The 13,009-nt window shown below is 36.1% G+C and overlaps 2 protein-coding genes across 3 annotated transcripts in view; both read right to left on the bottom strand.

Moving 5' to 3' along the window:
• The window catches only part of LOC129748583 (uncharacterized), a 443,445-nt gene that overhangs the window by 45,603 nt on the left and 384,833 nt on the right, over positions 1 to 13,009 (bottom strand). For both annotated transcript variants that reach the window (XM_055743241.1, XM_055743239.1), the window contains exon 6: positions 9,094 to 9,869. In XM_055743241.1, the coding sequence (XP_055599216.1) occupies positions 9,094 to 9,869 (776 nt within the window). The remainder of the gene's footprint in view (positions 1 to 9,093; positions 9,870 to 13,009) is intronic.
• LOC129748584 (protein CDV3 homolog) lies at positions 504 to 3,812 on the bottom strand. The gene is made up of 2 exons (XM_055743242.1): positions 3,316 to 3,812; positions 504 to 1,536 (listed from the first exon to the last, which is right to left on the bottom strand). Exons 1-2 carry the CDS (start codon positions 3,698 to 3,700, stop codon positions 1,163 to 1,165), a joined length of 759 nt encoding a protein of 252 aa, XP_055599217.1. The 5' UTR covers positions 3,701 to 3,812; the 3' UTR covers positions 504 to 1,162.

Genomic DNA, 13,009 nt, shown 5'->3' with positions numbered 1-13,009 from the left:
GAAACGAGAACAAGTGGAATGAATAAATTATTAACATGTTACTCAAAACTGTTTGGCATATAAATTAAACACAAACATCATCTTAAACATTATTCATATTATTTTCTTAATAAAAAGTTTACCTACCTAATAAAGGTTAAGTTTACTTAAAGCCAAAAATCTTCCAAAATTCATTTTTAACATAAATATTTTACTCTATACGAGAAAGAAATTATTTACACAGTTGTAACGAAATAGATATTGTTTGATTTTTTAAATTCTTGTAATCCTCATTTTCAGATAGGTACGTGGTAGGTGATAAAATAGTCGATTTTTCCTATATAAAATCACATTTCCAGAAAGGTTCCTTAAAGTTCGAAGAAATAGAGCTAGAGAATTTGCATCGCAAATTTTTGCTATTTAAATTATCATGTTTAATCTAATTATGAGGAGATTTGATTTATGCAGAAAAAAATGTTTTTTAAGTTTGGTAGGATTTCTTTCAAGCAAGCCAATCTAATACAGATTTGTAATAAGTTGTTTATTTTTGTTTTCTCATTTCTATTTTTAATACATTACGAACCAACCAAATATTCAAATGGATCTTGTTGATTAATTATAATAAAACACTGTTATGGAAAAGAGGGACAAAACAAAAAACCACGCGGACTAACAAACTAGAACCAATCCCGCTGTCTGCCTGGCAAATCATAGTTGAAAAAATGAAGAGCAAAACTCCTCTTCTATAAATGCGTTCGATAAAGAAAACCAATTTCTTTGGATGTTTTCTTTTCTGTTTTTGCTATGTCCAAGCGTGTTCCCCAACAGCCCACTAATCCTGGTCAGTCGTCTGCCATGAGTTGCCACGGTTTTAAATAACAGTGAGTTGCAATTAGAAGAGTCTATTTTCCCCTAGTCAGTAATGAGCAGTCTGTGTAGAGCACAAAATACAGAATTGTAGTATTTGCCATATGTATATTTTTTAGTTTCAGAAATAGTAAAAAAAAAACAATACAAAACCTAGAAAGCGCCTAAACGTGGATCGTTGTTGCTCGCGCCGCAAGGAAGATTTTCTTTTTTTTTTTTTTTCATTGGCCAATTTCAACGACCAGTCGATGATGCAAGAGTGTGAAATTCTAATAATCAGAATGGTTTTGTGGTGGCCCCCCTGAGGCGGAAGTCTCTAGCTGGCGTCATTGCTCAGGGAGGTAAATCGATTACCTACAGACAGCGGAGCAGCCGACGGCAGATCCGACTGCCGGACTCGGCCACCGTGTTTCACTTCTTCGAAGGTGGTATCCTTCTTGATCTTCGGATCCGGCACCTCGGTACCGAGTGTGGGGAAGAACTCTTCGTTCTTCAGATCTGGGGCGGTCTTCTTGGTCGGTCGATTGCGCAGTCCCAGGCCCAGTCCCATGTGGATGCTGGAGCCGGGGCGAGGCTGTTGTTGCTGTTCGTGCTGTTGCCGATCTCCTGACGCTGAGCTGTCCAGTTTTTTCCAGGCCCCGGCACCAGTTTTATCCCCACTGCCACCGCCACTTTCGCCATCGTTGCCACCTGTGTTTACGCATAGGGGGATTAGTTTTAATATATGGGGGAACGCCACGTACACATGTGCTGGTTGGCAAAAGACGCTTAAGGATATCGATCCGAAATTTTATTTGCGGTCTCAACAACTTTCTAACAGCTACGGAGATACACGTGACATGTGACTTTTTGCCGCAAGATACTTTTTTACAAAGATTTGAAGAAACTTCTAGCCTCTTGATTCGAGACTCAAGAGGTTGTTCTTATTTGGTTTTGGTTGTTTTCCTAAACAATAGACTAATAATACTTATTCCGTTGCAAGTAAGGATCTGAAGCGCTCATGACTAGAAACGAATCTTTCGGTGGATAAAGATGATTATCACATTCACATATGATTAAAAAAATAGAACGAATTCAAATTTTACAAAGGTGATGGAAAGTGTAAAAGAAAACGTGAGATTCAATGATTTTTTGAAAAAGATACAACGGCTAACCAACGGGACTTGAACCCGCAATATTGAATATCAATGGCATTAGTCTATTCCTCATTTTTTTAGATTACGTTTCAAAAATCGCTCTTATCCATCTTTCAATAAAAACTTTAATAAAATATGAGTTTGTGCCCAAAATGTATGAATGTTTCGGCTCACCGAATATTTCTTTTTGTTTCGGTAAAGCAAGTTTCTTCAATTTATACTACCTATAACAATTATTTTTATTTTTCAAATGTTGTTGGATAAGTCATAAGTCATTTCTAAGAGTAATATTGAAAACAAAAACAAAAAAAAACTTAAGGTTTTGGTTTAAGCATTTTTACGAAAAACATGCTACTTATGAATGCGAAGCTCTTGAACTTATCCCTAAATTAAAAGATATCTTTTACTTTCGATTTTTCTGGCGGATGCTGACAAGTACAACATAAACGCAAATAAAAACTTTGATTATTGTTTATTTTAGCAGGTCGAATTGTCGAAGCAAATCCTGTCCTGTTGTGAAAAACAGCTTAAATTTTGTTTGAGTTTATGCTACTTTGTTCTGGCTTTTCGCACCTTTTTAGAGAACCTTAAATCATATTTTTTATATTTAATTTTCCATTTTATTAGAATTAATTGCACAAGACAACAAAGTTTATTTTTTTTCAAAGTGCAAAGAATTCAACAGCTGATTTTGCTAACTTGGAGTGCTAATGTTTAAATCTAGCCGTACGCGTTGCTGTGCAAGTGTAGTTTTGTTGTTTTAAACATAATTTTAATATTGTTCTAATCTTTTTTGAAAGAATCTACTGGTTTCTCTAATGTAAGGTTTTTCACATACTCTAATTTCTATTATAAACAACATTTACTGATTTTGTGAAGATTATGTTCCCAACTTTGCATAATGATTGACTACATTAATCAAAATTAGACTTAAAGCTGAAATTCAGTTTTGATAAGTTTTGATTTTTGCGTCCAAAAACGGTTTTTTTTAAAGTTAGTTGTTGCAACAACAACAACAACAACAACCTAACAAAATGTTTCCGTTCTTGGAAAAACTAAATGTAAACACATGATTTAAAATGAAACAAAGGACATTGGGATTTACTCTGTTCGTCAAACCGATAAAAATCCATCAATTTTCTGAGGGTTTGTAATATGAACGAAAGTATCCTATTGTTTGTTTACATTCAATCAATGATAATCTTCCTAGCTCGCGATTTTCTGCGTTATCATAGCAATAAATTAAATCCGAATAGAAAATCCCTGCTCCTGGTGCCAACCAGCAGTCTGTCTTCTAGAAACTCAGCTACCCGCACCCGCCCCAGATACTTACCTCCCATTTCGTTTCCGTCCTCACCCGAAGCATTTTCTCTACTGTCCTGGTTCAAAATATTTAGCTGGGCCAACTTCAGTCCACTGTAATCCTTGCGTTCCTCCTCGAATTCCTTCCACTCTTCCTCGACCACCGGTTCGACCGGTTTGCTGGCCACCGGAGGATCGACGGCACCGGTTCCATCACCTCCGGCAGCAGAAGCAGCCGTAGCAGCTGCAGTTCCATCGGCACCAGCTCCCCCGAGAATGGTTGGCTTCCTCTTGGCATCCGCTTTCTTCGCCGTGTCTTCGATCTTCTTGGCCAGTTCCTCGGCCGTGGTAAACTTTTTCACCGTCTTACCCTTTTTGCGGTCCTTTTTAGCGAAGAAATCATCTAAATCGGCCATTATTACCAGAGCAGCTTAACAACAACGTGGTGGCAAGTGTCTTCTTTCTCTCTGTACCAGGCCTGTATGAAATTCTCTGCGACTGACTGAACTGACACGGCCAGCAGCAGCAAAAAGGGGCAACGAAAAATTTACACACACGCAAGGAATATTTAAAGGAGGTAGTGCCGAGGCAGCCTTGCTTTAGTATTAGTACCGCCTGTGACGTCACTGTTGCCAATAGTCTATGAATTTATATGGAAATTTTTCCTTTTTTGTTAGCAATTAAAAAAAAATTGAAGATTTTTTCAACTTTTGATTCACACAATTCTAGAAATATTAGTGTTCTTCAAGACTGATACTAAAAAAGTTGAATGTAGAAGTTGTTTTGCTTTAATTCAGACGATTGCAGTTGCTTAGGCATCCTAACTCAAATTGACAAAACTTGATAATTAGTTCAAAATTTTGCTTATAAATGTTTAAATCAGTTAGGCTTGAATTGTTGATAAAATGAAATAACCAAAAACTGTATTTTTCGAATCCAAACACAATCTTTTATTGGAATTAAGCCAAGTAAGGAAGTAAACCAAAGTTGCAATGGTTTTATTGGGGTTAGTTGTTCTAAACTAGAAATTCATTTGGTACACCATGTTAGATTCAAATCATGACGATGAGGTGCACTACCATAAGCAACCAATCAGACCTTTTGAAAGGGGAAAATTATTATTTTTGCTCGTTTCACATAGAGCATGACTGTACATTCAATAACAAATTCAAGAATAATACACACTGCAGTCTATTAAACACAAAGAAACCTCATAGCACAATCAACTAGTGGCCTTACAACATAATCCGAATCAAATTGGATTTTAATTTAGTTCTTTAATGTGTTTAACTTTGAAATTTGAGTTTTACCAGTATAAACCTGCGACAGCTTGGCAACAGTGACGTCACGAAAAAAATCCAATATGGCTCTCGGCACTACCTTCTTTTAATATTCCTTGACACACACGCACAGCCGCGCACTTTTGACAGCGTTACGATTTCACGGAGAATCTGCACGCATGCGGCTTGCGACCCTTTTTTGGGGGTAATTGTAACCCAATATACCGGGGCGTTACGTTTTTCCGCAATGGGCCAAATGTAGTATTTGGTACTAAAAAAAAATGTGAGCAAATTTTATAAAACGACAACACGCGTTCGGATCAACAGTTTTTTCAATGGTTTGGATATTTTTTTCTGGAATATCTTTAATAAATAAAAATTTTATGTAGGAAAACCTGAAATTTCAATCTTTAACGCTTCTGCAAATTGAACGATGGATGGAAAAAAGTGTCTGCCAAACATCAAATAAAATTATGGGTTTTATTTGATGGTTCTATTCTTCGAATAGAATACACGGAGGTTTTGATACCTTGCCATGAGACGTGAGACTTGAGACATACGCCTAGAGAACTGAGACATGAGATATGAAATGCCAAGATATGCTTTAAAACCTAAGACGTGAGACTTGAGATTTGAGATATAATACCTGGAACCTGAGACATGATAAGTGAGACTTGAGACATGAGACTTGGGACATAATACCTGAACCTTAAGACTTGAGATATGAGACCAGAGGCATGAAACATCCCAAGCAACCAAAAGTCGCGTTCTTTCTGAAAGATGGAACTCCGAAGTTCATATTCGCTGAAAAAATGTTTTACGGGAAGTTCAGGTGACTTATGTCGCGTAAAAGTTATTCAGGAAATTCCATCGCCTTTTGAAAGGTTGAAATATCGATAACGGCACTTCTAAGCGCTTTTAATGAAACTTCTTTAAAGAAGGTCGGTTGCGATCGCTAATCACACCCTGATGAACCATCCAAGATCCTTCTAGGTATTGTGAAGAACTTATTTGGAACTTTCTAGCGACATGTCAAATATTTCTGCCAAAACTTATGTTGATTGTTTACATCAGCAGAAAAACAAAAATCAATAAACGAAAACGAAGCAAAAACGAATAAATAGTTTTCACTCACGCTACGCAATTTTACAACTAAATATATAAATACCATAATCGATGCAAATGGTGCCTTAAAAAAGAGGAACAATATTCCTGGACGATTGGCGCAGTTCATCGATTCCGGCACAATTGACAAAAGGAGTTTGAGAGACACTTTCCAGACAATACACAGCTGATCGTCAACTTCAACAAAGCGTTCCTCCTACCCGGGGAATTTCGAAAACGAGCGCTGTTTTGGCCAAATCCGGTTCAAAAAGAAAACCAAATGCGGTCCCGGCTATTTGGAATTGTTGAGGAGTGTCCTGTGTATGTGTTTATTGTGTGTAAATGTTTGAAAATGATTAATTTAATAAAATTGTTATGATGAATTTTGTTGTTATTTATTTAATGTAGAAAAAACCTTCAAAATAGAAAAAAAAAGTTGATTCATCGACTTCTTAATTTCAATTAATAGGCTTACACGCAAAATAATTTAGAAATTAAATATACGGGATTTTTCACGTAAACTGAGCTTTAGATGCAGCACATCGATTCTACGTTTGCTTTGTAGTAGATACTGTACTTCCATATAACTGACACATGAATAAAGTCTAAGTGGATGGTAGAAATCATTTTTTTGCATTTTTCTCAAGCGTGTAGTGAAGCGTGAAATACCGGTTTTTCATGTGTCTCCCGAACAAATTGTCTCAAAATCCCATACAAACTTTAGGCTCGTTGAGCGACCCCTTCCCGTGATTCGATCTGGCCCAAATTTGGCATGAGATCTTGCACTAGGCCTAGGATGAATTTTAGCCTGCAGCACATAACTTTTCAAAAGTCGGGCCATTTGGGGCACTCTAGTGTTCATTGATGGCAAAAGGAAATGATTCACTGATCCTAACCAGGTAAACTATTTATCAATTTGATAATCTTATATGTATTAGACATTAATTACCTTAAACTTTTACAGGATTCAACAACAAACTCGCCGGTAAAACGTCCCGGAGTTAAGTTTTCATTAAAACTACTAATGATAGTGAAAGTGGTGTGACGATGTGAACAGTAAGGATAATAAAAATAAATTTTATTTGCGATTACAATGAATTTATTTTCATTTTTTGAATAACGAAAGTAAAAACGAATTTAAAAAAATAATAGATTAGATCCAAATATCATTTATATATCAAACACTTTTCACGTAGCTTTCATCATCACATTAAACTTACTAAAAATTCACGTCAGTTGCACGTGATGTTCACAAAGCAAAAATTCCTTACTTATTTTATCCGTATAAATTACGTGAAAATCAATTGGATAAATATTATGTAGTTTTTTACGTAGCAGCTATGTGCAGATTATTTTGAGTGTACTCATGACCTTAAACCACTGACCGCACTGACTGGACACTCGATTTCGATTTTTGGCTGCTCGAAAAATTAACGAGCAATGTCGATACTTGAGGCGCTTCGATCGATGTTGTAGCCCGGCTGGAAAATTAAACCAGACATTTGATAAATATCCTCCTTCCTTTCCTCTAGTTAAATTAACTAACAGTTGAGTAGCCGCGACGATTACGGCCCCCCTCTTACTAACACCACACAAAAGTGTAAATGAATACTCGGCACAAAAAAACTTTATGAGGTAAATGCCTTAATAAAACTACTTGTAAAAAAAAAAATTGATAAATATCGATCAGTTCAGGCTACTCGAACGGACTGAATAGGTTGGAGTCCATGCTATTGAGTTGAATTTTGCTGCCGCGCAATGTCGACGGCAGGAGGCTTTTAGACAAAATTTGAACGAAATTTTGTTTTAAGTGTCATGTCAGTGTGATCAGTGCTTAAACTTTTCATAAATTAAGTTTAAATACTTCTTAAAAAGCAGTTCTATATCTAGTCTCGAGACTATTGCTGGTTTGGTCGAGAGGCTGGTGAAATTCATAGCAACCTGGAGAGTAGCGGTCAAGTCTCATAGCATGACTAGCTTATTTGTTATAAAATCTGTAAAAAGTAAACATTAAATCAATGAGATAAACTTGGACTCTCCCCTACAAGGAAAAAAAAATGAGATAAACTTAGATAGACCGACAGGCTAGCAGTTTGTCATCTGATTGTCAGAGTTTTTTGACATTCTCTTAGAGGCTGAATAGCATTTTCTTCAGCCGCTTAAACGAATTTCAAAGTAGCTTCAAGAACTTAAATTTTGGGCTGATTAGCATGCTCTTCAGACAGAAAGCTGAGAGCTGATTAAGCTTCTATGGAACCTTTTTAAGGGAATTTTGGTTGCTTGGGAAGATACATTGTTCATGAGGCATAATAAGACATGAACCAGACATGAAAAGCAAGGCATTAAATAGGTCTCACGTGCCACCTCTTATGTCCCAGGTCTCACGTACCACCCAACAAACATTTTGGCTGTACAAGAAGAACAAATTGCTGAAAAATTGCTGAAACAAATCTACTTGGCTGAAGACACCATTTATTTGAACTACAAAGATATAGAACGTTACTACAGCAATAGCAGCCACTGTTGTTCATCAATCGATGGATTTGCTGAAAAAAGATGGCGTAAACGTCAGTACACTTCTAACTTCCCACGTTTCACTTTTTACGTCTCACATCTGGAGCATATATAAGTAATTTTTTTCACGTCTCAATTTTCACGGCTTATTTCACGCTTCTTACGTCTCCTGTCTCAGTTCTTAAGTCCCATGTTCCATGTCTTATTTTTTAAATCTTGCTCATGTCTCGTCTCACGATTCAGGTCTCATGTCTTAGGTTTAAGGTCTCAAGTATCAGGTCTCAGTTATTAGATCTCATGTGTCAGGTCTCAGGGGTAAGATTGTCCCAAGTTTGAAATTTTAATTGATTTCGGAATTAGCATGGTTTTTACACGGCTTTCTGCAATTATCACACTTTTACACGGTTCTTAGGAATTTACACGGTACAGTAAAACTATGTTAATATTTTATTTCAATTTCTGTTTCAGAGCTGAGCATTTAGCTAAAGCTGAGGAATTTGTGTTTCAATGGTAATTGGCACGCATGATTACAAATCAAAGAGAGCAGGGCTAAAGTGTTAACACGAAAAGAGTTCGACAGGGAAAGCCCTTTGACCGCATAGAGAAATCGTCAAGTCTTTACATCGGCCCAGGAATTTACCCAGGCCATTGACGGCCGAACCTCTTCGGCTACCATTCCTTCTATCTCTATAACCTGTGCTATAACATCATACACGACCGGGAAAGTAAACGCGATACTCGATCGTAAACATCTCGCTGGTAGCTACAACCCTTACTTCTTCAGACTACCAAGTTGTTAGAAGCTCTGAGCTTCTTGAAGAGGAAATTTGTTTGAGGTAAGAAAAGAGAACGATGAAGTCGTTTCTCTTATGAAGGTGACATTAGAATAGTTTTCAATTCACAAAACTTACCTGATATACTTTTTATGGCCACGCCTTTCACCGTCAGGATAGCCGTCCTCCTCATCTTCTTCGTCATAGTCGTCTTCTTCCTCAACGTCGTCCTCTGAATCATCCTCCTCGTTCTCCTCCTGTCGACCATCGGCCGTTTCGCTGCCGTGTATTCCTTCCATCATTTTTCGGAACGTTTTGTTATTGAAGCTGAAGCTACTCTCATCGATCGCCGATGCTTCGATGCTTTTATTCGGCCGTTCACCGTCCTCTCCTTCGATTTCGTTGGACTTCAGGTCCGGATAGGCTTCCAAATATATTTCGGCAACACCTCTAGTGCTCGTTAACGTTGGTGGCCCAAGGGTGGAAATTGTCGACTTTGGTTCAAGATTTGATGTTGGAGATACATCAATTGGGGTTTTTGAACTTGGGTTTTCAGTGTAATGATGCGTGCTTTGAACTCCGGACGGAATCGTCGTTGGTGTGCTTGGAAGCAACTGACTTGATCTACCAGCGTTAGAGGTGGTTATTCTAGTGCCGATCCCGTCCGGAGTAACATCTTCGAATTCTTCATTGTCGTACACATCGGAGTCCTTCGTTGGCGGAGGAAGAACCACAATGTCCAGTGTTTCTGTAAATTGGTTGTTCGTTGCGTTGCTTTTTATGTCGGATGCGATTTCGTTTTCCGCGTCGTCCACAACTTCGATGTCCTTCTTGAAGAAGTATTCGTTGCCAATTTGTTTGATGTCCTCTACCTGGTCTAGGTTGCTTGGCAGAATTTTTAGAACTCGGAAATCCTGTAATGTATCAAAAAGAAAAACGAAATCAAAATGAAATGTAATTTATTTTCCGAGTTATAGATTTAAAAAATTGAAACAAAATTTTTTGAGCATTTGAAAAAAGAATAAATAAATTTTTTATTTCAAAATCGGTAAACTATAGAAAATTCACCACGAAAATATATACATATTATGTTTACTCATATCAATTCAGATACCTTAAATTTGAGAAACATATGTTCTTGTTTTCAAGCAATTGAAACACTTGTGGGTTTCCTTTGGAAAGTGTATGGTGAATATTAAATACTGAATGTTTTTATATTTAAACAGATGAAATAATTCAATTCTGAACAATGATGTTGTCAAACAAATTGGCTTCTCCATTTGATAATTAAAAAAAAAATAATAAGCTGGACAAATCTTATGAAAAAGATAATTAAAATTTCCTCATTTATGGTTATTCTTTTAAACCAAAACTGTTTTTTATTTGTAAATTCAAAACTTCAAGAAAAGGTTTTGAATCAGAATGTTTCCCTATGATTGTGTTCAACTTCACAAATTTAATTTCAAACTTGAATTCGATACGAAAATTTAAAATAGAATTTTTTATTTTTTTTTTGTATCGTTTATTTAAAGAGGGATTAATCAAGTGTTTTCACTCTCTAGTTTTAATTTGCAGTTTTACAATTTTTCAAATATCACTGTACAATTCACTTAATTTTAGGAATCTAATTAATTTTTCTTCACTTTCTTTGCTATTTTGTAGTATAATTTCCAACCCTCCTTCTGGTAATATATCCTGCCTAAGCTCAGAATATTTTCGACATTCTAGTAGAAGATGTTTCACTGTAATTGTAAAATAGAATTTTTAATTTGAATTCTGAATCCGTATTCCAAATCTGCATTCTAAATGAGAAGTTTGAGCTACGTATTTAAATGGTAAATTCTGTATAGAAATTTTAAAATTTTATATCTAACTTCTTTATTCTGAATCTCAATTTTAATTTTGAATTTCAATTTGAATCCTGAATCTGAATTTTGAATTCATATTCTGAACTCTGTAGAGAATATTGTTGGTGTATAAATATATGGAATTAATTTGTATTTAAAGAAAGTATAAATGTTATACTTTTCATAAATGTGTTACTTCAAACATTATGACACACCCTGTAATCAGCAGAGAGCATTTACACACGGAAAATAATAAAAAGGTAAAATTTACCGAGATAAAAAGGTGAACGCTCGTGAAAGCCAAAAAGGTAACTTCTACCTCTTCGAGGTGAAACTCACCTCACAGCGAGGTAAAGTTTACCTGAATTGAACTGGAAAAAAAGGTTCAATTCACCGAGAAAAAAGGTGAATCCACAAAAGGTAAATCTTACCTCGTTGCGAGGTGAAGTTCACCTGAATTGAGCTGAATAAAAAAGTATAATTCACCTAGAAAAAAAGGTAAATCCAAATAAGGTAAAACTTACCTCGTAGCGAGGTTAAGTTGACCTGGTTTGAGCTAAACAAAACGGTACAATTCTTCTCGAAAAAAGGTAACAATTTGCCGAACCCGTTTATTGAGGTTAAGTTGTTTTGTCATTCAGGAACAAGTTTTGTTGTGTGCCTTATATGTGAAAATCGGAATAGAATGGTAAGTGTTTTCTTAGATATCATTTAGTTGTGCTGGTTGTCGTCATAATATATTGCTTTTGTTCCAGATCGGCACCGGATGACGGTGTATTCCACGTCATCCTCCAGCCGGAAAAGCCGAACCTGACCGGATTAGGCGAACGGAGGAGATCGTGAATGTACGCAACGCAGGAGGATTCAGCGGCCATGGCGGCTCAGAAGAACGCGAAGCCGAATTACCAGTCCTTATTTATCTTCAATAAATATAATTTTTGAATTAATTTTGTATTTTTTTTTATCCTTATTGAAGAAACCATTGCAATCAAACCAACCAGCATCTACCTTTTAAATCAGTAAATGGGAAAACAGTATTATTTACTATTTTGCTAGGTGAATGCGAAAAAGGTAGAATTTACCTTTTTGCTAGGTGAATTGAAAAAAGGTAAAATTTACCTCGAAAGAGGGGTGGAAAAAATTCACCTCGCAAAAAGGTAAATTTTACCTTTTTTTTATTTTCCGTGCACGACAAATAAAATAATGAGAGTGTCTGTAAACTTTTCCGAGTAAGTGGGAGAGCTTCGGCAAATTAGAAGAGAGTGATACAGCTTCGGCAGAAAAACAGCGAGTTTAAGAAAGTCAGTTGACAAAGAGAGCTAAAGAAAAACGGACGATGAAATTTAAACGTTTCTTGATAGTTCAAAAAAAAAGAAAGGTAGAAATAAAAAGTGAAAAGAAAGTGTTTGTGAATGTCCCGGCTAAAATGTATACGGTCAGACGGACCAGTCACGACAATGGCGCGGTCTAGTCTCCCTGAGGGTATGTATTTATGAATAATATGCCGGCTTGTGATGTAAAATATATGACGCCGTATGATAACCAAAATGGCCGAATTGATTAAAAAAAAATAATGGTTTAGGTACCAGGTGAGTGTTCAAGATCCATAAAGACGGAATCTCAGGTTATTATGAAAACCAATGAAAATATTGCAAATATATCATTCAAAAAAATAGAGTTTTTTTAAGTGTTTGTGATTTTAAAGTGATTTTAGCTCGTTCTTTTGAAGATCTAAAAATATTCGGTAAGCTAACTCTGACGGCTATCCAGAAAAAAAATGTGGGTGAAATGAGTATACAGATATATGATGAACAAAAAAAACAAAATCCTAAAGTCCCATAAGGGTGAATTACAGTCCCTTGTGGGTGGGAAAATTGTAAAAATGTATGGTGAACAAAACCGAAAATTCTTAAGTCCCATAAGTGTGAATTACAGTCACTTGTGGGTGGGAAAATTGTAAAAATGTTAATGAACAAAAAAAAGGAAATTCTAAAGTCCCATAAGGGTGAATTACAGTCCCTTGTGGGTGGAATGATTGTAAAAATGAAAATGAAAAAAAAAAACGAAATTCTAAAGTCCCATAAGGGTTAATTACAGTCCCTTGTGGGTGGAATGATTGTAAAAACGTATGATAGAAAAAAAGGAAAATTCTAAAGCCCCATAAGTGTGAATTACAGTCACTTGTGGGTGGGAAAATTGTAAAAATT

The sequence above is a fragment of the Uranotaenia lowii genome, chromosome 2 (genome assembly GCF_029784155.1).
Source record: "Uranotaenia lowii strain MFRU-FL chromosome 2, ASM2978415v1, whole genome shotgun sequence".
NCBI classification, from domain to species: domain Eukaryota; kingdom Metazoa; phylum Arthropoda; class Insecta; order Diptera; family Culicidae; genus Uranotaenia; species Uranotaenia lowii.
This window is presented reverse-complemented; position numbering and strand designations above follow the sequence as displayed.

What these genes read in the sequence shown, in the direction of transcription:
- LOC129748584 (XM_055743242.1), bottom strand. Translation starts at nt 3,700, where the DNA reads ATGGCCGATTTAGATGATTTCTTCGCTAAAAAGGACCGCAAAAAGGGT. An exon ending in GGACGGAAACGAAATGGGAG is followed by an intron (nt 1,537 to 3,315) that starts GTAAGTATCTGG and finishes GCGTAAACACAG; the next exon opens with GTGGCAACGATGGCGAAAGT.